General features: G+C 44.5%; 2 protein-coding genes and 2 non-coding genes across 4 annotated transcripts in view; all 4 read right to left on the bottom strand.

The window, feature by feature from the left end:
- Positions 1–1147: 1147 nt before the first annotated feature.
- HSPA8 (heat shock protein family A (Hsp70) member 8) lies at positions 1148–5929 on the bottom strand. Its single transcript, XM_030918038.1, has 9 exons — positions 5706–5929; positions 4767–4976; positions 4261–4466; positions 3803–3955; positions 3133–3688; positions 2708–2910; positions 2278–2476; positions 1895–2127; positions 1148–1577 (listed from the first exon to the last, which is right to left on the bottom strand). Exons 2-9 carry the CDS (start codon positions 4969–4971, stop codon positions 1392–1394), a joined length of 1941 nt encoding a protein of 646 aa, XP_030773898.1. The 5' UTR covers positions 4972–4976; positions 5706–5929; the 3' UTR covers positions 1148–1391.
- On the bottom strand, positions 2557–2643 carry LOC115893828. Its single transcript, XR_004053861.1, has one exon. It is a non-coding gene; the product is annotated as a small nucleolar RNA SNORD14 (small nucleolar RNA).
- On the bottom strand, positions 2990–3077 carry LOC115893827. The gene has a single exon (XR_004053860.1). It is a non-coding gene; the product is annotated as a small nucleolar RNA SNORD14 (small nucleolar RNA).
- Positions 5930–12755: 6826 nt separating the features above from the next.
- CLMP (CXADR like membrane protein) overlaps positions 12756–27623 on the bottom strand; it is a 120425-nt gene continuing 105557 nt past the window's right edge. The window contains exons 3-7 of the mRNA XM_010356454.2: positions 25426–25627; positions 24590–24757; positions 23999–24121; positions 17972–18113; positions 12756–16705 (exon numbers count right to left, since the gene is read on the bottom strand). Of these exons, the coding sequence (XP_010354756.1) occupies positions 16405–16705; positions 17972–18113; positions 23999–24121; positions 24590–24757; positions 25426–25627 (936 nt within the window). The 3' untranslated portion in view covers positions 12756–16404. The remainder of the gene's footprint in view (positions 16706–17971; positions 18114–23998; positions 24122–24589; positions 24758–25425; positions 25628–27623) is intronic.

Here is a 27623-nt window from a genome sequence, read left to right as displayed (position 1 = left end):
GCCCAGGAGTTGCGGTCCAGCCTGCACAAGTGAGAACACGCCCCTAACAAAAACTAAAGCCCAGGTAAAACTCTCACCCAAAGAAGAAACATGCAAAAAATGTGTACTACTGCCAAGGTGCAGTGACCCACGCCTGTAATCCCAACATTTTGGAAGGCAGAGGCAGGCGGATCACCTGAGGTAGGGAAGATCAGCCTGAATAACATGGAGAAAGCCCATCTCCACTAAAAAATTCCAATTAGCCAGGTGTGGTGGGACATGGGAATAAGCCTGGCTACTCGGGAGACTGTGGCAGGAGAATCCCTTGAACTGGGAGACAGGGGTTGCACCATTACGCTCTAACAAGATACAATGAGATCATGCCATTTGTACTCCAGCTTGTGCAAGAGTAAAACCCTTCAACGAAAGTAAAAATAAAAGCGTGCTACTTGTCATTTTTTCTAACGGAGAAAATTTGGAATGAGAAGTGTATGAAATCGTGCTATAAATTCCCATTGAAATACCCAGACATTAGTAGACCTCCAGTACCAAAAGGAAAAACTACAGCTCCTTCATGAATTAGATTTTTGGCAGATTAGCTAGACCACTGAAATCTGTCACCTACATAATGACAGTTAACAGCCTGCTCCCCTAAGTTATCACAATTCACCATTGGGACCCAAATGAACCAGGTGGCACATTAGCTCCATCCGCCTGGCCTTCTCAATCATTTTAGGAAGAGGAAATAGAAACCTACAGGGCAGTGGCTTATACAAGAGATCGAGATTCCAAGTTATCTCTGCCATGTAGCTTAACATTCACTGCCCAGTATTTGGTTCTGATCTCTTAAAATTCTTACTCATCATCTAGCACAAAGCTCCAGGCAAGTAAGCCTCTGCTCCTACACAGGATTACACAGGTTTAGAAAACAACACCCTCCATGTAAGGACTAAGATTAGTTTGATCTAGATCTGATTTCTCATGCTTCCCCTTCTCAAAGCTCTGAATTCTACAACGTACCATCCACAATGCTCTGAAGGGCAACTTGCCACCCAGCCCTTGTAACTCAAGCTTAGTTTGAGGAAGGGGGCAAGTTAGTAAGACCCACACAATCACCTAGGCCTACTTCTCCCAACAGCTGACCTGGGGAACTAAAGACTCAAAACAATTTTATGGTGCCAATTTTAAATAGTTTTATTTAAGACATTGCATTTTCCACTTACAATACAGTGTTTATAAAGTGCAATGTTATTTCCTTCCCCTGTGCATGTTCCATATTCAAGTATTGAGAATGCCCAGTAACTTACTATAGCAGCTTAACTTTTTAAAACTGCCACAGAATTTGCTACAAATTTAGGTCCTTCAAATGTTTTAAATGTGTGGAACAATGCTACACCTATACTTGGGTTGGCTTAATCAACCTCTTCAATAGTGGGCCCTGAGGAAGCACCACCAGAGGGAGGAGCTCCACCACCAGGGAATCCTCCAGGCATTCCTCCTGGCATGCCTCCTGCACTCTGGTACAGCTTGGTGATGATGGGGTTGCAAACTTTCTCCAGCTCTTTCTGCTGATGTTCGAACTCTTCCTTCTCGGCAGTCTGAGGAAGAGAAAAAAGGAATTACTACAAGTTCTTGTAACGTTAATAACCTTTCTTTAACCCTGATGCAACCTGATACTAAGTCGTTGACACAAACTCCTACAAGAGGCTGTCAACATTAAAATAGGGCCTTATTCTTAACATCTTGGGGTCACTCAGACATCCAAGGAAGGTAGTTGCCAACACCTTGAATTCTGGTGGAAACCGCGAATGTTTTGGACCATTCATCATTGTGACCCTATACTGAAATCCAGCTCAAGCTTGGTTTACCATCCCCTTCCCCTCCCCCTCCATTGAGTGGGGGGGAAATCACAAACCTGATTCTTATCAAGCCAATTGATAATTTCATTACACTTGTCCAGAATCTTCTGTTTGTCCTCATCGTTAATCTTGCCTTGAAGTTTCTCGTCTTCGACAGTTGCTTTCATGTTGAATGCATAGGACTCAAGTGAATTCTTGGATGATACCTTGTCCCTCTGCTTCTCATCTTCAGCTTTGTACTTCTCAGCTTCCTGGACCATACGTTCAATGTCTTCCTTACTCAAACGGCCTAGGAAAGAAATTAAGTCTTTTAAGTAAGCTTTAAATTTCCTGTATGTTTCTCTTAGCTACATATGCCCTTGAGGCACCAGAAACTCAATTGAAATGCCACTATGAGCCCTGTCAAGATGAGATGACAGTGGCATGTGTGCTTACTTACCCTTGTCATTAGTGATAGTAATCTTATTCTCTTTTCCTGTACTCTTGTCCACAGCAGACACATTGAGGATACCATTGGCATCAATGTCAAAAGTGACTTCAATCTGAGGAACACCTCGGGGTGCAGGAGGTATGCCCGTGAGTTCAAACTTGCCAAGCAGGTTGTTATCCTTTGTCATGGCACGCTCACCTTCATAAACCTTGGTAGGGAATAAAACAAATTACTACAATGGACTTCACATCTCTTTGCTAGTGCTAGAGACCTGCTAAGGAAGAATGGTCGCTCAGACATCCAAGGAAGGAACTGGCCAACATAAGACTTTCTGGTGGAAACTACGAATGGTTTTGGAATCCATCATCATAGCGAGTCAGTCCAGACTTCTCTTTATCTGGTATCAGTAAGCCAAGCAAGAGAAGTACAGAAAACATACCTGAATAAGCACACCAGGCTGGTTGTCAGAATAGGTAGTGAAGGTCTGTGTCTGCTTGGTAGGAATGGTGGTATTACGCTTAATAAGGACGGTCATTACTCCACCAGCAGTTTCAATACCAAGGGAAAGAGGCGTGACATCCAAGAGCAACAAATCTTGAACATTTTCAGACTTGTCTCCAGACAGGATGGCTGCCTGGACAGCTAGCAAAGAAAAAAAGTTAACGTTAAAAAGTTAAAAGAAAAAAACCCAGCACATCGCTCCTGTTTTAACTACTATCACTCGCTCAGACATCCAAGGAAGGTGTTGCCATCATTAGCCAAGCTTTTGGTGGAAACTACGAATGTTTAACAATCACTCATCACAGCGAGTCACCTCATCTTCTGCCTGTCTGCCTTTAAGGTTAATTGAGATACTTTTGTTACCTGCACCATAAGCAACAGCTTCATCAGGGTTGATGCTCTTATTCAGTTCTTTTCCGTTGAAGAAATCTTGAAGAAGCTTCTGAATCTTGGGGATACGAGTAGAACCACCAACCAGGACAATATCATGAATCTGTGACTTATCTAGTTTGGCATCTCGAAGGGCTTTCTCTACTGGGTCCAGGGTGCCACGAAACAGGTCAGCATTCAATTCTTCAAATCGGGCACGGGTAATGGAGGTATAGAAGTCGATTCCTTCATAGAGAGAATCGATCTCAATACTGGCCTGGGTGCTGGAAGAGAGCGTACGCTTAGCACGTTCACAAGCAGTACGAAGGCGTCTTACAGCTCTCTTGTTCTCGCTGATGTCCTTCTTATGCTTGCGCTTGAACTCTGCAATAAAATGGTTGACCATTCGGTTGTCAAAATCTTCTCCACCCAAGTGGGTGTCTCCAGCTGTAGACTTGACCTCAAAGATTCCATCCTCAATAGTGAGGATTGACACATCGAAAGTGCCACCTCCCAGGTCAAAGATAAGCACATTTCTTTCTGCTCCAACCTGCCATTGAAAAAACATTGAGATTAGTTTTCAATTAATTAAATTCTGACAAATTCAATTAAATTTCTGACTAATCTTAAAATAATCTGGACTTACATCACAAATGGTACATACCTTTTTGTCTAAGCCGTAAGCAATAGCAGCAGCAGTTGGCTCATTAATAATTCTAAGTACATTGAGACCAGCAATAGTTCCAGCATCTTTGGTAGCCTGACGCTGAGAGTCATTAAAGTAAGCTGGCACTGTGACCACAGCATTGGTAACAGTCTACAAATAAGGAAAAAGACCACAGATCAAACTATTATACTTAGATAAACTCCAGCAAATGGATTAATGTTCATGAAACAAAAACTGCTGGAGCACCCCCCAAAAATGTAAATTACAAATTGTCAAGATTCACTGGTTTCTAGTGTTGACCCAGCTTCCCCAAGAGCCTGGGGCAGTGCACGTGGTCTTAACCTCGAGCTGCACCCTATCTGTTCCCCTCCCTCACCAGGCGCCAGTGACCCACTGGAGTCAACGGGCTTTTAACTACTCTGGAATGCACCCCAATACTGAAAAACAAACCTCACCTTCCCAAGATAGGCTTCTGCAATTTCCTTCATCTTTGTCAGAACCATAGAGGATACCTCCTCTGGATAGAAGCTTTTGGTCTCTCCCTTATATTCTACTTGGACCTTGGGCCTGCCAGCATCATTCACCACCATGAAGGGCCAATGCTTCATATCAGACTGGACAACAGCATCATCAAATCTGCGCCCAATCAGACGTTTGGCATCTGTAAAAGGTATCAAATGAAAACTCTTTCAACTTCATACCTCTTCTGATAAAACCCAAGTCCATGATTACTCAAATGCCGAAGTTCATAGGTAGGTGAATTCAACTACCATATAGTAGCAAAGGTTCACATTTTGACATCCTACGTTATCTAGATTTTCAGCCTGAAAGGTTTCTATAACCTGTTTTATAACAAGTCTCAGCTCATTTTTCTAAAACAAAAAGCTCCCCCCCTCACATTTCATAAACTCTCTGCTTCCTAGCCCTGTTAAATTTGTACTGTCATTTAAAATTAGCTCACCAAAAACTGTGTTGGTGGGGTTCATTGCAACTTGATTCTTTGCAGCGTCACCGATCAACCGTTCAGTGTCCGTAAAGGCAACATAGCTTGGAGTGGTTCGGTTTCCCTGATCATTGGCAATTATCTCTACTTTTCCGTGCTGGAAAACACCCACACAAGAGTAGGTGGTGCCAAGATCAATACCAACTGCAGGTCCCTTGGACATGGTTGCTGAAAAAAATTAAAATCCGCTTTAAAAATCCAGTTAATCAAAGTATTTCCCTCATCCCCTAAATGAACGCATAATCAGGAAAAAGATACAGCCACTACCAAGAGGTAAATAGTGACCCATCACCTCTTAAGCACGCCCAGTGCTCAGAACTAGTGCTGCAGTCCGGGTTGCCGTGCCAACCGCTGCCAAGCACACCCTGAATGAACCACCCACCAGAGGGCCTGGGGCGTTGCTGAGCACGTGGTATTAACCTGGAGCTGAGCCCTATCTATCCCCATCTCCCTCGCCAGGTGCCACTGTCCCCAAGAGTCAAATGGGGTTTTGATTGATCCGGAATGCACCCCCATAATGGAAGCACGCCAAGAACGGCTTTGAAGAACCATGGTGGGACGGGACTATACAAGGAAGCGAGATAAAGAAAACCCTCGCTCCACTTCCCTGCGCGCCAGGCTAGGCGATGCGGCAACCCTCCCCCGCCACGCGGTCGCCGGGCGTCTCCCAGGCTCCCCTGGGGCTGCGGCCCAACCCCTATATTAATGTCCTGCCGACTGCAACCAAGCGCCGCTGCCACCCCACCGAAAACTGAGGCCCCTTAAGCCGGTGGAAGCGGCCGCACACTCGCCTCGACAAGATTCTCAGAACTCTCCAAGCCGCAACAAGCTCAACCGGTCCGTGTGCAAAGTGCACGCTCCCAAACCCATAACCCAACTCTTGAGCAGAGATCTTACCTGGTGTGTAGGCCTGGCTCCGAAACAGACAAAAGTCACAGGAGCCCACGGAGCTGCAGGCGAGTTCAATGAGACCGGTTTCCGCCCGCCACCCTGCCTCTTATACCCTATCTCAGAACCTTCCAGAAGGGGCCCGCCCCTGCTGCCTGCCATTACGGCTTCCTCGGCCAATAGACGCCAGGCTGCCCTTACAAGACCCAATCACAAGCCCGGCTCCACTCCTCGGGCCTCGCCCCCTTCCGCACCCACCCCACCGCGCTCCGCCTCGCGATAACGCACTCACCGCAGCGTTCTGGAACTTTCAAGCTCGCCCCCGCTCTCCGGACGGCTCCGGGGAAAGGGAGGGTGGGGCGCAGACAGCCCGCGCGCGGGAGACCTCAGTTACCCCGGGCGGGGGAGGGGAGCGTCCGCCTCTACGCATGCGCCCCCAGCTTGCGCGGGCAGGAGGGGGCGGAAAAAGGTGGAAGAAGAGGGGCGGGCAAAACTTGGAACCAACCAATGATAGCGGCGCTAGCCGCGATCTTGGCCCGCGCAGAACTGGGGGGAGGACTCGCGCGGGGCCAGAAAGGAGGGGTTCGGGCGCGGGAGCCGGGGAGGAGAAGACGGAAGTGGAGCGAGGACAAAATGGCTGCGAAGGTTGTTGCTCCCTTCCCCCACACACGTCCTCATTCCTCTTTTCCCATCCCCCATCTCCATGTTCCAGACGATCCTCTTGAGTGCCCCAGGTTTCGCGAACCTATATTTCATAGCGTGGCTTTGGGCAAGGGCTGACCCCCAGGGGCTTGGGCGAAGGTTCCGGCTTCAGGGTGCTACTAGGGCTGCTCGCTCAGGATTGGAGGGAGCCGCCAGGCCGCCGCGCGGTAGGGCGGGTTAGCTCAGCAGGCCCCCCAGCACCCGCATTTCCCTACGGGAACTGTTGGGAGGCAGCCCCCGACGCAGAAGTGTAGGGGCCCGGCTTCTCAGAAACGCTTCAGGACGCGGTCGTGTCTGGACCCCGCCGGGGAAAAAAAGGCGAACCCGCTTCTCTGAACCCCTGACCCCTAGGCCCCTTCCCACCTCCGTCTAGAACAGATTCGGCTTCTTGGCTCAGTTCTTCCCTCACTAGCCCAAGCCCCACATTTCCCCATTGTTTATAAAATAAACATTGAAAAGGTGGCGAGTGTGTTCTCCGTTAGGTGAACCAGGCATTAGGAATCATGGGTTCCAGTAGCCGTGCGTCCTTGATTTCGAGTTTCTGAACGTTTGTATTTTCAGTAACATGAGGTGATATCTTTCCTGGTTTGACTTTCATCAAAAATTAAACGACAGACCATGCAGACGCTTTGAAAACGTGACTAAGCTGGTGCGCAAAACAGTGGTGCCTGGAATTTTACATTGTGCAGTGTTGTGCATGGTCGCGTACATGTGGGGCCTTGTTCCAAGAGCCTGTCTCAGGTACCTTGAACACTCCCTCTGTCCTTTCAGGCAGGCAGGATAGCTATTATTCCTGTTTAGTAGGTAAGTAGGAACCGATGGGGGAAAAGATTTTTTTAAGGCTACACCAAAAGCACTTATAGTAGCAGGGCTGGAATTAGAAGGTCTGTAGACTGCGAAAAAGGCTTCAGAAGAGCGAGGACATCTTGTCCTTGTCAAAGCCACTAAAGGGTAGAGACAGACTCAAAACATATGAAGAGTTTCCTTTTCATATTTTCCTTTTGGGGAGGAATGTTGGCTTAGAGTTCATGGAGATATATTCTTAGCCTCTCCCCACGTCCCAAGAATTTAATTTTATACAGTGCTTTCACTACATACAAAATGCTTTCATTTGTCATCTAATCATTAACACAGTTCTTTAAGGTGTGTATTATTCATCCCTATATCAGGAGAAAAATGCGGCTCAAAGATACCATTTGTGGGAAGGTAAGCAGCTGGGTTAGCTAGAATCAAATCTAGCTTTTTTTTGGTTCAAGATTTATTTTATATCTTTTGTTAGTTACCCTACAGTGTAATTTCCTTCCTGGAAATATATTCAACTCAATTCCAGAAAGAGGTAGGATGTGTACTGTGAGCCACTGCTTTCAGTTTCCTTTGGTATTTGGAACCTCCCGTCCCCCACGCTAACTGCTAGTAATGTTATCTGGAATTTTTCTTTTCACACCCCAGAGCCTAAAGTTTAACAAGCACACATTTCAAACCACACCCTGTGCTGTATTTTGCATTTTTGTAATTATTTTAATCATTGACCCAGTGGAAAACAGAATTGGGGCACACATCCACTTGTTTGAGATATCCCATCCAATAGCAGTGATTAAAGAAAGCAGAACAAATAACCTCTGTTTCTGGTTACTCTCAAACGTGTTCTGGGACTTGGGCTGTGTCTTATTAAATGGAATGATTTAGCGTTCATATATTTAAAGCTCAGAATATGATGAAGGTCCTGTCTCCACCACTTTAAACGCACAGGGTTTCAAATGACACAGTTAAGATCTGAAATTAAAGTTTGGTTGCATGGGACTGCAGTGGAGTCTTGAGCCTAGGACTTCTGACTGGATAAAAGGATAATGATTTAACATTTTTGTGTGCCTACCGCATGCCAACCTTACCTCCTGTAATTCTCACCGTAAATCTAAGCGGTAGCAACTATTATGATCGTCATTTTGTAGACGGAGTCTAAGGCAGGACTCCGTCTCCCAAAAAAATGGAATCTCCCAATGGAGTCTCCCGGAAAAGATGGAGTCTCGCCCTATTCCCCAGGCTGGAGTGCAGTGACCGAACTTGGCTCACTGCAACCTCCGCTTCCCGGGTTCAAGGGATTCTCCTGCCTCAGCCTCGTGAGTAGCTGAGACTACATGTGCACGCCACCAAACCTGGCTAGTTTTTGTATTTTAGTAGAGACAGGGTTTCACCATATTGGCCAGGTTGGTCTCAAACTCCTGACCTCAGGTAATCTGCCTGCCTCGGCCTCCCAAAGTGCTGGAATTACAAGCGTGAGCTACCGCACCTGGCCTGTTTTTGTTCGTTTGTTTTATGTGAAGTCTAACTTTATCCAGGCTGGAGTGCAGTGGTGTGATCTCTGCTCACTGCAACCTCCACCTCCTGGGTTCAAGCAATTCTCCTGTCTCAGCCTCCCAAGTAGCTGGGATTAGAAGCCCGTACCACCACACCCCGCTAATTTTTGTGTTTTTAGTAGGGATGGGGTTTCACCATATTGGTCAGGCTGGTCTCAGGCCTCAAGTGAGCTGCCCGCCTTGGCCTCCCAAAGTGCTGGGATTAAGGAGTGAGCCACTGTGCCATCCTCAGTTTATGAATAAATGATTTAATAGTTATCTGGTTTCGGTTGCTTCTGTTGAAAAGTCTCAGCCAACCTAGGCAACATAGTGAGTCCCCCATCCCAAAAAAAATGAGATGGGAGGATCACTTGAGCTCAGGAGGTAGATGCTGCAGTGAGCCATGATTGTGCCCCTGCACTCCAGCCTGAGTGACAGAGCAAAACCCTGTCTCAAAAAACAAAAAAATTGAAAAAATTTAAGGTTTAGAATTTCATTGGATAATTTGTATTAGGATTATGTGGTGTACTGTTACTAAATATGCCTTTTTAAAAAATTAGTATTAAAGAATAGTAAACTTACAGTCCCTTGCTTCAAAAACTCAGATATTGAAAACAACCCTTCTGTGACCCAGTGACATGACTAAAAGATGCAATATATGTATGCCCTGATTGCCCAAATACTTGAGTGTGTGTACTGCATTGCATCAGGGAAATTTGAAACCAGAATGATGCAAGCTGTTATTAATATTTTGATTTCTAACTGCAGCCATGTATAAATTATTGCAACTGGAGAACAGCATACATAAAAATAGCCCCAATATCTTTTCCCTGCATTATGCTTTGCCTTCCTAAACCAGATTATATGCTTTAGAACATTCTCATGCCTATTGTAATATATTTCTGGTAGTAGAGCCCTTGCCATTGATGTTTTATTCAATGCTTTACGCAGGGCACCATGCTAAGCATTTGACATATATTCTCTTACATGACCCTCACAACTATTTTTGGCAGATCATATTGTCCCCATTTTCAGATAAAGAAATTGAGGTTCAAATAGGTCAAATAATTTGCTTAAGATCCCTAGCTGACCCTGAATTTTTCAAAATCAGATTTTATTCCACAGCTTATGCTTCTAACTCAGGCTAGATTGGTTTCTACTTTCAAACTCTTAGTCATCTTGTTTAGCCCCTGCACTATGGAGAGGAGGTGCTGTATAAAATGCGCTTTTGGCCAGGCACTGTAATCTCAGCATTTTGGGAGGCCGAAGCTGGTGGATGGCTTGAGCTCAGGAGTTCAAGACCAGCCTGGGCAACATAAGGAGACCCCATCTCTACAAAAAATACAAAAATTAGCTGGGCGTGTTGGCGTGTGCCTGTAGTCCCAGGTACTCAGGAGACTGAGGTGGGAAGATGGTTTGAGCCTGGGAGGTTGAGGCTGTAGTGAGCCGTGATTGTGCCACTGAGCTCCAGCCGGGGTGACAAAGTGAGAACCTGTCTCTTAAAGAAAAAAAAGTGCTCCTTATTATTTTATTTTATTAATCTAAGACAGAGTCTCACTCTGTTGCCCAGTCTGGAGTGCAATGGTGTGATCTCAGTTCATTGCAGCCTCCGCCTCCCAGGTTCAAGCGATTCTCCTGCCTCAGCCTCGTGAGTAGCTGGGATTACAGGCGCACACCACCACGCCTGGCTAATTTTGCATTTTTAGTCGAGATGGGTTTTCACCATGTTGGTCAGTCTGATCTGTAAATCCTGACCTTGTGATCCACCCGCTTCAGCCTTCCAAAGTGCTGAGATTACAGGCCTCAGCCACCATACCCAGCCTATTTTAATTTTTTAAAGTTGAAATTTTTATCAGAGCACCTTAATTTTTTTTTTTTTTTTTTTTTTTTTTTTTTTTTTTTTTTTTTTTTTTTTTTGAGAAGGAGTCTCGCTCTGTCACCCAGGCTGGAGTGCAGTGGCCAGATCTCAGCTCACTGCAAACTCCGCCTCCCGGATTTACGCCATTCTCCTGCCTCAGCCTCCCGAGTAGCTGGGACTACAGGTGCCCGCCACCTCGCCCGGCTAGTTTTTTGTATTTTTTTTAGTAGAGACGGGGTTTCACCGTGTTAGCCAGGATGGTCTCGATCTTCTGACCTCGTGATCCGCCCGCCTCGGCCTCCCAAAGTGCTGGGATTACAGGCTTGAGCCACCGCGCCCGGCCGAGCACCTTAATTTTTAAAATTTTTTTTTGGCTGGGCGTGGTGACTCACACCTGTAATCCCAGCACTTTGGGAGGCCAAGGTGGGAGGATCACGAGGTCAAGAGATGGAGACTATCCTGGCCAACATGCTGAAACCCTGTCTCTACTAAAAATACAAAAATTAGCTGGGTATGGTGGCACACACCTCTAGTCCCAGCTACTCAGGAGGCCGAGGCAGGAGAATTGCTTGAACCTAGGAGGCGGAGGCTGCAGTGAGCCAATATCACACCACTGCACTCCAGCCTGGCGACAGAGTGAGACTCTGTCTCAAAAAAAATAAATAAATAAACTATACAGTTCAAAGACCCCATGTTTAGTAATTATGTTTACAATTATTTGCTTCCATATGCCACCACACCCGGCTAATTTTTGTATTTTTAGTAGAGATGGGGTTTCACCATCTTGGCCAGGCTGGTCTTGAACTCTTGACCTCAAGTAATCCACTCACCTCAGCCTCCCAAAGTGCTGGAATTACAGGCATGAGCCATGACCCCCAGCCTACAGTTTACATAAATTGATATGACTGTATCATCTTTGAAGAATCAACTGTACCTATTATTTTATAGTTTCAATGCACCTTATCTTTTTGCCTCTCAGATGATTCGACAGATTTAATCGTGATGTGCTCAAAATACTCTGTGCTTAACAGTCAACAAAAAAATTGCATGATCTAAGCCCATCATTACCATATAAAGACAAATCAGGCAATTATAAAGTTGGGAATTGTACCCTGTTTTGCAGAACAAGGGAAAACTAAAGGATTTGGACTTGTGTGAGTGAGCTAAGTGTGTCCCAAGTATGGTGAAAAGGTTTAGGGCAAGGAAGAAAGCAAAGAGAAGAGAAAGCCTATAGTTGAGTGTAAAGGTTTGAGGATTTCAGGTGGGAAGATGGTGATTAATCAGGATCTGTCAGTTCTGATGGAATATAGTAACAGTGGCTGGGTTTAAATCCTGGCTCTAGGGCTGGGTGTGGTGGCTCACGCCTGTAATCCCAAATCAGATCATGAGGTCAGGAAATCAAGACCATCCTGGCTAACAGGGTGAAACCCCGTCTCTACTAAAAATACAAAAAAATAGCCGAGTGTGGTGGCGGGCACCTGTAGTCTCAGCTACTTGGGAGGCTGAGGCAGGAGAATGGCGTGAACTTGGGAGGCGGAGCTTGCAGTGAACTGAGATCACGCCACTGCACTCCAGCCTGAGCGACTGAGTGAGACTCTCAAAATAAAAATAGAAGTAAAAATAAATCCTGGCTCTACTGCTGACTTAACCTCTTTGAGCCTTACATTTCTCACTTGTATAATGTGAACACAGATATTTCCTTATAGGGTTGATGTGAGTATGAAATTGAGACAAAATATATAATGTACTTAGCGTGACTGGCACCCGGGGTGGCTCAGTAAGTGATGATTACTATTATCGCTGTTATTTTACAATGACCTCTGTAAAGTGTTTTCCAGATGTATTTGAATTTCTTAGTGTGTACTTTTCAGATTTATTTGAACCCCTTAGTGTGTGCTTCTCTGTTGGCACCTCACCTAGGCACAAAATACTTGCTTAGTAATTATTATTTCGTTAATTTTGATAAAGTCCTTAAGGACAGCAACTCTCTTGGTGTCCCCTGTGCAACTTATACCTAGCATCTTGCCTTTTGAGAGAAAAAAGTACTTGGTAAATTCATGACTGAAATTGATAAATAATAGATCATATTCAGTCTGAGTTCTTCTGTTCTTCTGTTGGCAGCAAGCTGATAAACAAATTTCCAGTCCAGGTTATATGAGCTTCAGCTTCTCCTACAGTATCACTTTTACTTGTTTATTTTTTAATTGCTGATACAGATGCATCCATAATAAATATTTGGTTTTTGTGATGCTCAAACACAGTCCCAATTACAAGGCAACTTAGAAGTTAAAACTGAAACTGAAATATAAACAGCTTAACACCAGAAGGAAGCAAAACTATATATGTCTTTTTGCAACAGCAGTTCTGAAATTGTTTTTATACACTGTAACAACAAAGGTACCAACTTCCTTATTTCACAAATTTAAGTTTGGTTTATATATTTTATTGACATGGTTACTCAACGTCCACATCATTCCATCTGCATCTTCTTCCTACAGTTTTTCTTCTACTATTTAGTTATTTCTCCTTTTTTTGTTTGTTTCCTATTTCAGAATCAAATTTATTTTACTTGCAAAATCAGTGGAATATGGTTTGGAACCAGCAGTAGGGCCTCTAACTTAAGCCCAGAACCTGTGAAAGAGAAGTGCAGTATCATTGCTAAGACTTGAACAGTTTATCTCTCAGAATCTTCCATTCCTTTGAATTTCTCAGCTCTTAGTGTAATCTGTTTTATTCGTTTGTTGTAGACTTCCATTATGGATAGATTTCCAAAATAATTTGGGTAGTCAACTGGTATTTTAGCTTTCTGGCAATTAACGTGTAAAAATCTAAGGCTCTTTTTCATGCAAAGGAGACTGATTTTTGCTTTCAAAAGCATAGGCAGGAAATCTTAGGTTCAAAGGTAGTAAATAATGATAAGAGCAAATTGCTAGTGATGATACAGCTGCAGCCTCCATAGTGTATTTGTTTGGCTCAGGTACTCTAGAAATGAGAATTCTCAGAATTACATAGCAGAAGTGATATGTTGCCTGGATACCACACTACCAGAGGAATAAAAATGTAGTCAGAGTAAGGGGTTTTATATTTTACAATGAGATAGTGTTAGTATACTAAGAAGCATTCCAAATACGCCAGTCCTCTTAAACCCATAGCAGACATTTATATGTTAATTCCTCAATGTCTCATTTCCCACCTTTTTTAGAGGAAGACACTCAGGTTAAAACTTTCACCCAAAGATAGACTCCTGGGGACTTTACAAGAATTTTGTTTTTTGCACTATGTGATGACACGATTGTGAGAATTAAATATAGGAGTGAAAAACCAGAGAAATGGGGCAAAATCCCAGATTGGCCTTTCCTCTTTAAGCATTAGCTTCCCATTTTAGAAACATGCTTTCATCACCACATTCAGCATTAATTTTTTTCTTTCCTCTAACCTGCTGTTCTTTTAAAAAGTGTTCTGGGCTGGGCGCGGTGGCTCACACCTGTAATCCTAGCACTTTTTGAGGCCAAGGCGGGTGGATCACCTTAGGTCAGGAGTTTGAGACCAGCCTGGTCAGCATGGCGAAACCCCATCTCTACTAAAAATACAAAAATTAGCCATACGTGGTGGCGCACGCCTATAATCCCAGCTACTCGGGGGGCTGAGGAAGGAGAATCGCTTGAACCCGGAAGGTGGAGGTCACAGTGAGCCGAGATGCGCCACTGTACTTCAGCCTGCATGATGAGAGCAAGACTCCATCTCAAAAAAAAAAAAAAAAAAAAAGTATTCTGGGCCAGATGCAGTGGCTCACACCTGTAATCCCAGCTCTTTGGGAGCCAAGGATGGGCAGGTCACTTGATGTCAGGAGCTTAAGACCAGCCTGGCCAACATGGAGAAACCCTGTCTCTACCAGAACTACAAAAATTAGCTGGGTGTGATGGCGGGCACCTGTAATCCCAGCTACTCGGGAGGACGAGCCAGGAGAATCGCTTGAACCCGACAGGCGGAGGCTGTAGTAAGCGGAGATGGTGTCACTGCACTTCAGCCTGGGCGGCAGAGCGACACTGTCTCAAAAAAAAAAGTTTTCTACTCTCCCAGTGGTGATCAGTTGACATTTGTGCTAGGGTCCTTGAAGGGCTGTGCTGTAAGTATCAAGGGTAGTCAAAACTATTAAAAAGGCAAGTTACTGTATTGGAGGCTGCTGTTTTCTTTATTTCTCAAACATCTTTCTTCTCCCATTCATCATCTCTTCAGCAGCTATCCTGGTGAATTATTTTTGCTAATTCTTTCCAAGATACTGATCACTAAAATGTTAGCAGACACTAGCTCAGCCCTCTCCTGCCACCCACTAATTATTCTCATCTCTTCCCTAAATATTAGTTCCCTTTTCTTCCAGTCCAGAGCTAGACTTCTGGAGGCTGAGCCTGGGAAAATACTGAATTTCTCTCATTTTTCACTTTTAGGATGGAATGATTATGGCATATACTTGGAGTGCCATTAGAAGCATTGGCAGTCCCTGATCTTTTTGGTAATTTAAGGCTTAGAATCATCAGAAGTTCCAGGTTCACATCCTTCTAAAATGGAAGAAATGGAGGAAGTTCCAAGTGTGGTACAATACTGAACTTCCTTTTATCCTTCCTTGACTTTTTTTTTTTTTTTTTTTTTTTTTTTTTTTGGAGATGGAGTCTCGCTCTGTCACCCAGGCTGGAGTGCAATGGCACAATCTTGTCTCACTGCAACCTCCACCTGCTGGATTTTCCTACAGGTGCCTGGCACCATGCCCAGCTACCTTCCTTGACATATTAAGAGAAGTTTGATCTAATCTCCCTTTCTAGTCCACCCAGTCTTGCAATTCTGGTTTCACATGTTCTCAGAAAGAATAGACTATAATGGTATGTTGGTTACTCTTTCAGCATTCGTAGATCCCTTTTTCTCTGGAAGAATCCTTTCTAAGGACGTTGATAAATGACATGTTGTATTTTCTCCTTCCAGAAATATCTAGCAGGAAAGTCCTTAGAGGCATTTGATTTGAGGGAAAATCCACAGTTGCTCCATTATATATTTCTAATGTTTGTCACCAATCCTCATAACATATTGAAGATGGAAAGCTCTTCACAATCCTTTGTCATAAATTTTCGTCTCCTTTCGGTTATTTTGGGCTCAATACAAGTGGTGAGATAAGTATAGAGTGGGAGAAACTCATTCACTCTTCTCCATCTCCCACTATTACAACTCCCCTTGAAATGAATATCCAAACTTTAGGACAAATGAAGTTAAGTCAGAATGGAAGACACATGTTTCCTTTTTTGGAGTTTCTTAGAAGTGGTTAGCTCAGTACATGGTGCAGACAGGTGTAATAAGGCTGTGGGTTCTGCTTGACTGTCTGAATAATTGCAGTAATCCAATAAGTTTGCAGAAATGCATAGAAAATTTACAAACAGCCTCCCATTTCCTCTTGAAAGTTGTGAATCAAAGCACTGATACAAAATATCCCACGTGAAAAGTTTTAGGTATATTCACCTCACCTTTACGCAACCTTCTCACCACAGGTCCTGGTCAACAAATAGATTTGGACTCCTGCTTTCCCTTACTCTGGTCTAAAGGCACAATGAGATGCCTTTTTGGAGATGAATCAGCTTACATCCTTTTGCTTGTTTGGTATCATACAAGAAAAGTGCTTATCTGAATCTCTTCTGTGCAATGCTCACTGCTACTTAAATAACCTCTCATCTGGTTCGAGGGGGTTGTGTGGCTGGTGACTTGAGCTCCAAAGACGAGAAGAGTCCAGAGACCCTGACTCCTAGGAAAATGTGGGAGTCAAGTCCATTCTAATTCAGACCGTTTGGAAGGCTCTGCTCTGGCTGGGGGTCATGCTGGGTGTGGTTTCTGCTTTGGTCATGGTAGTATGGTGGACTTTCTTTGGTTCAGAACCTTTCACCTCTGGCCCCACTAGGCTATATGCCTGGGTGGCCAGCCCTGGCTGGGGTGCTGCATCAGTTGACAGTGTCCGCTGGCTGCGTGAGGCACTATTTGCTGTGGAGCGAGTGGAGGAAGAACCAGAGCGTGAGCTCCGAGAGCCTGAGGAAGAGGAGCTGGGTTTCACAAGACGGGCTTTCGGAGCTTCAGCATCTTCTCTGAAGAGAAAAAACAGCAAAGATAAACTTTAAACAGTGGCAGATCTGTGATTGCTTCCACTATGATTGCTTCCTTCTGAGGTTTCCCAAGCTGTAAACCTCAGGTAATACCATCAGAAGGCAACCATTTAGACATAGATACTTCCTCGTATCTTAAGACTTAATGCTTGGCTCACGCAAATGTATATTTTGTTAGCCTACAGGTCAACTCTATTATACTGGGAGGACAGGATCTTACCATTGAGATGGTCTAGACAGCACTCCTTCTGATTCACGGTTTGTCTGCATAAACCCTTTCATGGCCTATAGGCTATGCCCATTCTTCATTGCCCATTATGAGTAGAAGTGAATCAGAAGTAATGTAAATTGAACTGTTTTATGTATGTATGTATGTGTGTGTGTATATATATACACACATACACACATACTTTTTTTTTTTCTCTGAGACATGCTCTTGCTTTGTCACCCAGGCTGGAGTACAGAGGTGCAATCATGGCTCACTGTGCCCTCAAACTCCTGGGCCAAAGTCATCCTCCTATCTCAGCCTCTCGAGTAGCTGGGACCACAAGCATGGGCCACCATGCCTGGTTATTTTATTATTATTATTTTTTATGTTTTTGAGACGGAGTCTTGCTTTTTTTAGCCCAGGCTGGAGTGCAGTGGTGTGATCTCAGCTCACTGCAAGCTCTGCCTCCCGAGTTCATGCCTTTCTCCTGCCTCAGCCTCCCGAGTAGCTGGGACTACAGGAGCCCGCCACCACGCCCGGCTAATTTTTTGTATTTTTAGTAGAGATGGGGTTTCATCCTGTTAGCCAGGATGGTCTCGATCTCGTGACCTCGTGATCCACCCGCCTCGGCTTCTCAGAGTGCTGAGATTACAGCCGTGAGCCACTACGCGCAGCCCTTTCCTTTTTTTTTTCTTTTGTAAAGATGGAGTCTAACTATGTTGACCAGGCTGGTTTCAAACTCCTGGCCTTAAATAATCCTCCCGCCTCGGCCTCCCAAAGTGCTGGGATTACAGGCATGAGCTACCATGCACGCCCAGCCTAATTTAACTTTTAAGTGTTTGTTGAGGGTAAGACAGTTTCACAATAAAGTCCAGGTAAACCATACATTCTGTCCCTAGGCTGGAACTTCTTACCTACCAGGATAATCCTTTTAACGAATTTATGGTTAAGAGAAAACGGGGAACATTTATGTTGACTGGTCACTATAGTGCTGGCCCTAAAACAGAAGCCCCATAAAAGTGGGGATTTGAGAGGTTTACCGAATTTCATTAGGTCTCTCTTCTTCCTCATATCTTTCTTTGTCTTTCCTTCGGATTAGCAGCCACACCAAGAGGAAAATCAGCAGAGCTCCAGCCACTATGCCTGTCACTGCTCCTGCAACCATGCCGATGCTTTGTACATCTATTTTCTCAGAAGCAAAAGCACAAGTAAAACCAAACATAAGCTAGGAAATACATGGACTCAAAAAAAAAAAAAAAAAAAAAAAAACATAAGCTCTGGACAGAATGAGTATTTCCAGGTCTTTTTTTTTTTTTTTCTGAGACAGAGTTTTGCTCTTGTTGCCCAGGCTGGGATGCAATGGCGCGATCTCGGCTCACGGCAACCTCCACCTCCTAGATTCAAGTGATTCTCCTGCCTCAATCTCTTGAGTAGCTGGGATTACAGGCATGCACCACCCGGCTAGTTTTGTATTTTTAGGAGAGACAATGTTTCTCTGTGTTGGTCAGGCTGGTCGCAAACTCCCGACCTCAGGTGATCTGCCCGTCTCAGCCTCCCAAAGTGCTGGGATTACAGGCGTGAGCCACCTCGCCGGCCTCCAGGTCTTTCTCTTCATGAGTAGTACTGCGTTCTCCTCTCTTATTGTATGACCAGCCCTCTTGATATATTTGCAGTTGTAGTTGCTGAATCACACAGATTTTGCCAGCAAGTGACCAGGTTTTATTTTTTTGGTTTTTTTTTGTTTGTTTTTTGAGACGGAGTCTCACTCTCCCCCAGGCTGGAGTGAGTGACTCGATCTCGGCGCACTGCAAGCTCCGCCTCCCGGCTTCACTCCATTCTCCTGCCTCAGCCTCCCAAGTAGCTGGGACTACAGGCGCCCGCTACCACGCCCCGCTAATTTTTTTCTATTTTTGGTAGAGATGGGGTTTCACCGTGTTCGCCAAGTTGGTCTCAGTCTCCTGACCTCGTGATCCGCCCGCCTTGGCCTCCCAAAGTGTTGGGATTACAGGAGTGAGCCACCGTGCCCGACCAAGTGGCCATGTTTTAGTAAGTCTGGGTGAGTTCAGATGATAAAACTGGGCTAGGAGAGTAATCATACCATGTCTGAAGATTTGTCGGCCTTAATAGGATAACATTTGGGCATTCCTCTGGCTCTACCGACTTACCCTGTTTTCTCTAACATCTCCCTTCTCCCACCTGTCATATAAAAGGGAATGTAAGAAAAATTTTTTGGCCAGGCACAGTGCCTCACGCCTGTAATCCCAGCACTTCAGGAGGCTGATGTGGGCGGATCACTTAAGGTCAGGAGTTCGAGACTGGCCTGGCCAACATGGCAAAACTGCGTCTCTACTAAAAATACAAAAATTATTTGGGCATGGTGGCGCAAGCCTATAATCCCAGCTATTCGGGAGGCTGAGGCAGAAGAATCGCTTGAACCTGGAAGGCAGAGGTTGTAGTGAGCTGAAATCATGCTACTGCACTCCAGCAAGACTGTCTCAAAAAAAAAAAAAAAAAATTGAGTAGAATAAAAGTTGATTTTTAAAAAAGGAATATAACTTATAATGTTAGACTCTGTGGAATTTGACATTGGATCCTAGAATTTCAGAAGTTAAGGTAAAGATGATTTGCAGTTTAGTAATACACACTCTTTCATATACCAAATATTTATTTCAGTGCCTACCCTGAGCCAGGCACAGTTGTAGGCATTGTTGAAGACCGGCGAGTTTTCTGCTTTTGTAGAGTTTTCATTCCAGAAGGGGAAAACAGATAATAAACAGGTAAATAAAGATAATTTCAGATAATGGATAAATTCCATGAAGGCGAAATTGGATGAGTGAACTTTAGAGGGGTCATGGAGGGATACCACTTAAGTTTGGGTAATCAAGACTTTGAGGAGGTGACATTTGAGTTGAGGCGTACATGATATAATGGGTGATCTTGTGATTATCTAGGGACAGAGCATTCCAGGCAGAAAATAGCAAGTACAATTAATGTGAGTGGGTCTGGAGCATAGTGAGCAAGGAAGAGTAGAGGGAGATGAGGTCAGAGAGACAGGAAAGGACCAGCCCACGTAGGCCATGGCAAAGATTTTAATGTGAGAGGAATAAAAGAGTAACACAATCCGAATTGTATCTGAGACAGTACACTATGGCTGCTCTAGGGAAAATAAATAGTGGAGAAGTAGGAAAGAAAGCAGGGACATTGGCTAGGAGGCTTATAATAGTGCAGGCTAAAGATGATGATGGCTTAGGCTAGGATGAAAGTAACGTATATAGAAACAAGTACATGGGTGTTGCCTATATTTTGGAAGAATAACCAACAGAATTTGCTATTTATTCTTTTTTTTTTTTTTTTGAGACGGAGTTTCGCTGTTGTTGCCCAGGTTAGAGTGCAATGGCGTGATCTCGGCTCACTGCAAGCTCCGCATCCCCGGTTCAAGTGATTCTCCTGCCTCAGTTTCCTGAGTAGCTGGGATTACAGGCACGCACCACCATGGCCAGCTAATTATTATACTTTTAGTAGAGACGGGGTTTCACCATGTCAGCCAGGCTGGTTTCGAACTCCTGACCTCAGGTGATCCACCTGCCTTGGCCTCCCAAAGTGCTGGGATTTCACGTGTGAGCCACTGCACCCAGCCTATTTATTCTTATTAAAACAAAATGATATAATTATTTATTTAATTTTAAGGCAGAGTTTCGCTCTTGTTGCCCAGGCTGGAGTGCAATGGCGCGATCTCGGCTCACCGCAACCTCTGCCTCCTGGGTTCAAGCGATTCTTCTGCCTCAACCTTCTGAGTAGCTGGGATTACAGGCATGCGCCACCACGCCTGGCTAATTTTGTGTTTTTAGTAGAGACGGGAGTTATCCATGTTGGTCAGGCTGGTCTCAAACTCCTGACCTCAGGTGATGCGCCCATCTCCATCAAAGTGTTGGGGTTACAGTCGTGAGTCACGTGCCCAGCCAAAATTTTATTTTTTAAAGAAATTGGACTTTGGATATTTTTATTTAAGGTCTCAAAGGAATGGAGTTATTTTACCTGAGTAATTTCGAATAGAGAATGCTGTTTTCCCCACTGCCCCAGCTCCAGGACACATAATCTAGATGGATTATCTGTTAATGGAAATTTAGGTCGCTTTCAATTTTTCACAATTGAAAATAATATATCTCTGGGTGCTGTGGCTCATGCCTGTACTCCCAGCACTTTGGGAAGCTGAGGCGGATGGATCACTTGATGCCAGGAGTTCGAGACCAGCCTGGCGAACGTGGCAAGACCCTGTCTCTACTGAAAATACAAAAATCAGCTGGGCGTGGTGCGTGGGCCTGTAATCCCAGCTGCTCAGGAGGCTGAGGCAGGAGAAGCTCTTGAACCTGGGAGACGGAGGTTGCAGTGAGCCAAGATCACACCATTGCACTCCAGCCTGTGCAACAAGAGTGAAACTCCGGCTCAAAAAAAAAAAAAAAAAAAAAAAAATATATATATATATATATATCATTATTTTCCATATGTATTCGGACACCTGGGGCATGTATCTAAAAGATAAGTTCACAGAATATTGCTGGATAAAATGGAATGCACTTACGCATCTGAAATAAAATGAATGACTAATTGTATAGTTATACAATGAAATACCCTAAAACAATGAAAAATAACATACTCTAGCTATAAGCAACAACAATGATGAGTCTCAAAAATATAATGGGGAATGAAAGAAACCAGACACAATGGAATGATTCCATTTATTTAAAGTTTTGAGATAGGAAAAGTAATCCATAAAGTTAGAAACCTGGATTATGGAGAGGTAGCAGGAGTTAGAAACAGGTTCTATTTTTTTGAGGCAGAGTCTCACTCTGTTGCCCAGACTGGAGTGCAGTGGCACGATCTTGGCTCACTGCAACTTCTACCTCCCAGATTCAAGTGATTTTCCTACCTCAGCCTCCGGAGTAGCTGGGATTACAGGTGTGCACCACCTTGCCTGGCTAAGTTTTGTATTTTTAGTAGAGCTGGGGTTTTGGCATGTTGGTCAGGCTGGTCTCAAACTCCTGACCTCATGTGATGCGCCCAGCTTGGCCTCCCAGAGTGCTAGGATTACAGGCATGAGCCACCGTGCCTGGCCAGAAACAGGTTCTTAATCATGATACTGGTTACACAGTTATCTTCACTTTTGAAAATCTATCAAGTTGTCGGCCGGGCGCTGTGGGTCACACCTGTAATCCCAGCACTTTGGGAGGCTGAGGTGGTCGGATCACCTGAGGTCAGTTCAAGACCAGCCTGACCAACATGGAAAAACCCCATCTCTACTAAAAATGCAAAATTAGCTGGGCGTAGTGGCGCAAGCACTACTCGGGAGGCTGAGGCAGAAGAATCACTTGAACCTGGAAGGTGAAGGTTGCGGTGAGCCCAGATTATGCCATTGCACTCCAGCCTAAGCAACAAGAGCGAAACTCTGTCTCAAAAAAGAAAAAAAATCTATCAGGTTGTACACTTATCCTTCTTCTTTGTGTAAGTTTTACTTTAATGTATTTTACCCCTCAGAAATCTATAGATAAAGCTAAATTGTGCTCCCAATGTATATGTTAGTCAAAAATGTAAAAGAACGTGTTTCCTCATAACCTTTCTAATATCGATTCTACAGTTTTTATATTTACTAAACTGATAGCTTAAAATTAAAAGGGTGATTTTTTTTCTCAGCTCTGTACTTCTCTTGTCTATTTCCAAGTTTCAGATAACTTTTCTTAGAAACACAACAGTCAGGCCAGGTGTGGTGGCTCATGCCTGTAATCCCAGCACTTTGGGAGGCTGAGGCGGGTGGATCACGAGGTCAGGAGATCAAGACCATCCTGGCTAACATGGTGAAACCCCATCTCTACTAAAAATACAAAAAATTAGCCTGGCGTGGTGGTGGGTGCCTGTAGTCCCAGCTACTCAGGAGGCTGAGGCAGGAGAATGGTGTGAACGCAGGAGGCGGAGCTTGCAGTGAGCTGAGATCACGCCACTGCACTCCAGCCTGGGTGAAAGAGTGAGACTTCGTCTGAAAAAAACAAAACAAAACAACAAAACAAAAAAAGTGGGCCTCTATATAAGGCTCTTAAAGCAGCTGGCTTCCCATAAAGTGAGTGATCTAAGAGAGGATCTGAGTGATCTGAGATCTAAGAGATCTAACATCTAAGAAAGCGAGCTGCAGTGCTTTTGCAGATGCAGCATACCATCACTTCTGCTGCATTATATTCATCAGAAGTGAGTCACTAAGTTCAGATCATACTCAAAAAGAGGAGAATGAAGGTGTACCTCTTTTTTTTTTTTTTTTTTGGAGATGGAGTTTCACTCTTGTCGCCCAGGCTGGAGTGCAGCAGTACAGTCTAGGCTCACTGCAACCTCCACCTCCCAGGTTCAAGCGACTCTCCTGCCTCAGCCTCCCAAGTAGCTGGGATTATAGGCATGTGCCACCACGCCCAGCTAATTTTCTATTTTTAGTAGAGATGGGGTTTCACCATGTTGGTCAGGCTGGTCTCGAACTCCTGACTTCAAGTTATCTGCCCACCTTGGCCTCCCAGAGCGCTGGGATTACAGGCGTGAGCCGCCATGCCTGGCTGGTTTTTTTTTTTTTTTTTGAGAGGGAGTCTCGGTCTGTCGCCCAGACTGGAGTGCAGTGGCATGATCTTGGCTCACTGCAACCTCTGTCTCCCAGGTTCAGGCGATTTTCCTGCCTCAACCTCCTGAGTAGCTGAGATTATAGGTGCCCACCACCATACCCAGCTAATTTTTGTATTTTAGTAGAAATGGGGTTTCACCGTGTTGGCCAGGCTGGTCTCGAACTCCTGACCTCAACAGATCTGCCCACTTGGGCCTCCCAAAGTGCTGGGATTACAGGCATGAGCCACTGTGCCTGACCAGTCAATTGTTGAGTGGTCTTCGCAACTACTGAATTTCTTTGGGTGATAGCCATATCCTTCTGGAGATAAAGATTTTGACCTTAACCTTACTCTTACTCATGATTAGAATGTCTTAACATTGATCTACAATGCAAAACCAAACAAAAAAATGAAACTAAAACCCCTTTGGATGCTTACACTGTACAGTTACTCGCACCACACAGCTTTCCTTCCCAGCTTCGTTGCCTGCTGTGCACTGGTAGAGTCCAGAGGAGGACATGGTAAGATTCTGTAGCAGAACTCGCCCAGGGTGGTTGTAGTCTGCACAAGCAGAAAGAATGACTGTAAATCCCTTTAGTGATGGTATCTGTATTTATTTTTTACTTTGTCATTGACCTGAGATTCTGTAATACTATTTGATAAGAATGAAATGATGGAAAAGATATGCTTTGGGAACATGAGAATAAAGATAAACCTTTTTTTTTAAGTTGTAGCACATCCTCAAAAGTTACAAAAGATTGTGACCATTTAAAGGATACTAAACATAATATTTAGATACAGTGGATGTATGTAGTACATTTCTTCTAATCTCTTTTACTGCTGTTACATGTCATTTGAGGAAAGGAAAGACAGATTTTCTGTTCTAGTTAATGGATTTTAAAAATGGAAGTTCAGGAGGTTCAGCAGAGTATTTCAGGTCACACAGTGAATTGCTGACAAAGCTGATTTAGAGCTCATGGATAGAGGACTGTTTTGTTGGCTCAATAGATTGGTAGGAAGATGACTTACCAATCCTAGATTTGGGAGGCAGACGTTCATCCTCTCCCTCCTTCTCCCGGATTCGCTGCCAGTAATACACAATCGGCTCTGTGCCAGAGGATGACTCACACTGCAAAGTCAGGTCACTTCCTTCTGTTAGCTCTCCTTCCAGCTCACACTTGGGCTTGGATGGTCTCACTGGCAACAACACCACCAAGCAAAAGTGTAACAATTCAAAGATCCCCAAACACCAGATTCAATGGAAAAATTATGTCCTATTGAGTTGCTTCTCCAGCCATCCGTTTTGGTCAACTTTTGAGTGGGGATTCAACTAGCCTTGCTTTACACTACCCCGAGAAAAACATCCACCGCTATCCCCTAAGCACACATACCCCCAACTCCAGTGGTGCTGTTGTAATTTTTGGGTCAGAGGCTGCCTCATTACTTCTCAAAGAAGACACATTATTATTGGACACTTTAGGAAAGTTGAGCATGGTTTTGCTGATACAGCAGTGTATTAATTTGGAAGCAATTAAGTAGAACTTAGTAGCTCTTGCTGTCAAAAAACAGAAGTGAATTTGAATCATATCTGAGAGACTTAAATATGAAGATCCCACTTAAATATTAGAGAATATTTATGTTTTGTAATGGACAACTATGGAAAATTGCTCTTATATTTTCATTTTTTATTATGGCTATAATACAGAAGATACACATTTCTTCCCAGGGAACTGGACGAGGTGACTTCTGAATGTATAATACAAAGTACTGAACATGAACTTTTGTACCACCGTGATGCATATGACTATCCCTCTTAGATACCTTAGAAATAAGCTGTAGACATTCACTTTGGCATCCTATCTTACCTAAGACTTTTAAGATGACATGGCTCCACACGTAGCGCCCTGAATTCTTAACCTTACAGGTGTACCGGCCCTCATCACTGGGCTTCAGAGGTTCAATCTGCAAGGAGGCGTCTCCTGCCAGGAAATTGGAAGCAAAGGCGACTCGGCCCTTCTGTTCCTCAGTCAAGTTATTGTAGACGTGACGACTGGAGTAAGTGATCACCTGTGGGATAGACCATGGCAGAGTCAAGCAGTGTAACTCTCGGCCTGCCTTTCCTGATGGTGTGAAGAAGAGGAAAGGGAGTACTCCCAGTGGCACAAAATAGTCAAGCCTGGGACTAAGAGTCCAAGAGACCTCTGTTCTTTTTTTATTTTTATTTTTTTTGAGATGGAGTCTCACTCTGTCGCCCAGGCTGGCGTGCAGTGGCATGATCTCGGTTCACTGCAAACTCCGCCTCCTGGGTTCATGGCATTCTCCTGCCTCAGCCTCCTGAGTAGCTGGGACTACAGGTTCCCACCGCCACGCCTGGCTGATTTTTTTGTATTTTTAGTAGAGACAGGGTTTCACTGTGTTAGCCAGGATGGTCTCGATCTTCTGACCTCGTGATCCGCTCACCTCGGCCTCCCAAAGTGTTGGGATTACAGGCATGAGCCACCGACAAGACCTCTGTTCTAAATAAAAGTTAAAAGTACAGTACTTTTGCCTAGGCCTTGCCTCTCCTTCCAAAAATAGTAACACTTCATATTTGTGAAGCATTTTTAGTTAAGTTTGAGTTACATACTGAAGTTCACATAGCTAAGTCAAGGAAAGGAGGAAAATGTGCAAGTGTAGCGCTATGTGTATATTAAGCATAGACTTGTGAAAGGAAAATAAACCTCGGGACCCCTCGGGAAGCCAAAGGGAAGGTCAAGCTTGGAACTGTGCCTGGCAAACCTGCCTCCTGTCCTTTTTTTTTTTTTTTTTTTAAAGTATTTGAGAGACTTCTATGAGACAGGACTGTTTACTTGGTTTTATTTATTTATTTTTGAGACAAAGTCTCGCTCTGTCGCCCAGGCTGGAGTGCAGTGGCGCAATCTGGACTCACTGTAACCTCCACTTCCCGGGTTCAAGCAGTTCTCCTGCCTCAGCCTCCTGAGTAGCTGGGATTACAGGTGTACACCACCATGCCCGGCTAACTTTTGTATTCTTGGTAGAGAAAGGGTTTTGCCATGTTGACCAGGCTGGTCTTGAATTCCTGACTTCAAGTGATCCATCCCATCTTGGCCTCCCAAAGTGCTGGGATTACAGGCATGAGCCACCATGCCTGGCCTGCCTTCCATTCTGTTCCTGAATAACAAATAAGATAGCTACAAAGATTAAAAAAAAAAAAAAAAGCTTACAGTACTCCTGCACAATTTGCCCACAAGGAGACTGCTTGTGGACAAAGGACAGACAGAACTCACAGTTACCCTTCTGCACACATGAGATAAATGCATACCTGATTGCTTCCTTTGCCCTATTTCACTAAGCCGGACTAATATATATACATATATACGTATATACACACACACACACACACACATATATATATATATGTTTTTTAGACGGAGTCCCACTCTTGTCGCCCAGTCTGGAGTACAATGGTGCGATCCTGGCTCACTGCAACCTCTGCCTCCTGGGTTCAAGCAATTCTGCCTCAGCCTCCTGAGTAGCTGGGATTGCAGATGCATGCCACCACGCCCTGCTCATTTTTGTATTTTTAGTAGAGCTGGGGTTTCACCTTGTTGGCCAGTCTGGTCTTGAACTCCTGACCTCAGATGATCTGCCTGGCTCGGCCTCCCAAAGTGCTGGGATTACAGGCGTGAGCCACTGCGCCTGGCCCTATTTTTTTATTTTAGTAGAGACGGGGTTTCACCATTTTGGTCAGGCTGGTCTCAAACTCCTGACCTCAGGTGATCCATCCTCCTCGGCTTCCCAAAGTGCTGGGATTACGGGTGTGAGCCATGGTGCCCAGCCGGCAAATTTCTTCTTTGGTTCAAGTGATTTATGATCAAGTGAGATTTACAAGGAAAGACATAAACAGAGAAAAAGAAATGATTTCTTTGAAACAGTATCAAGGAGAGTGTCCCAGAAAAGTTGGTGGCATTTGAGCTAAGCTTTAAGAGGCAAGGAGAAAAAGCCTGGAGGGAGCATTCCAGATACACAGAAGGGCACTAAAAAAGCATGCAAGCATATGGGC

Source organism: Rhinopithecus roxellana, chromosome 15 (assembly GCF_007565055.1).
Source record: "Rhinopithecus roxellana isolate Shanxi Qingling chromosome 15, ASM756505v1, whole genome shotgun sequence".
NCBI lineage: Eukaryota > Metazoa > Chordata > Mammalia > Primates > Cercopithecidae > Rhinopithecus > Rhinopithecus roxellana.
The sequence above is the reverse complement of the archived record's forward strand: the minus strand, read 5'-3'. Positions and strand labels throughout refer to the sequence as shown.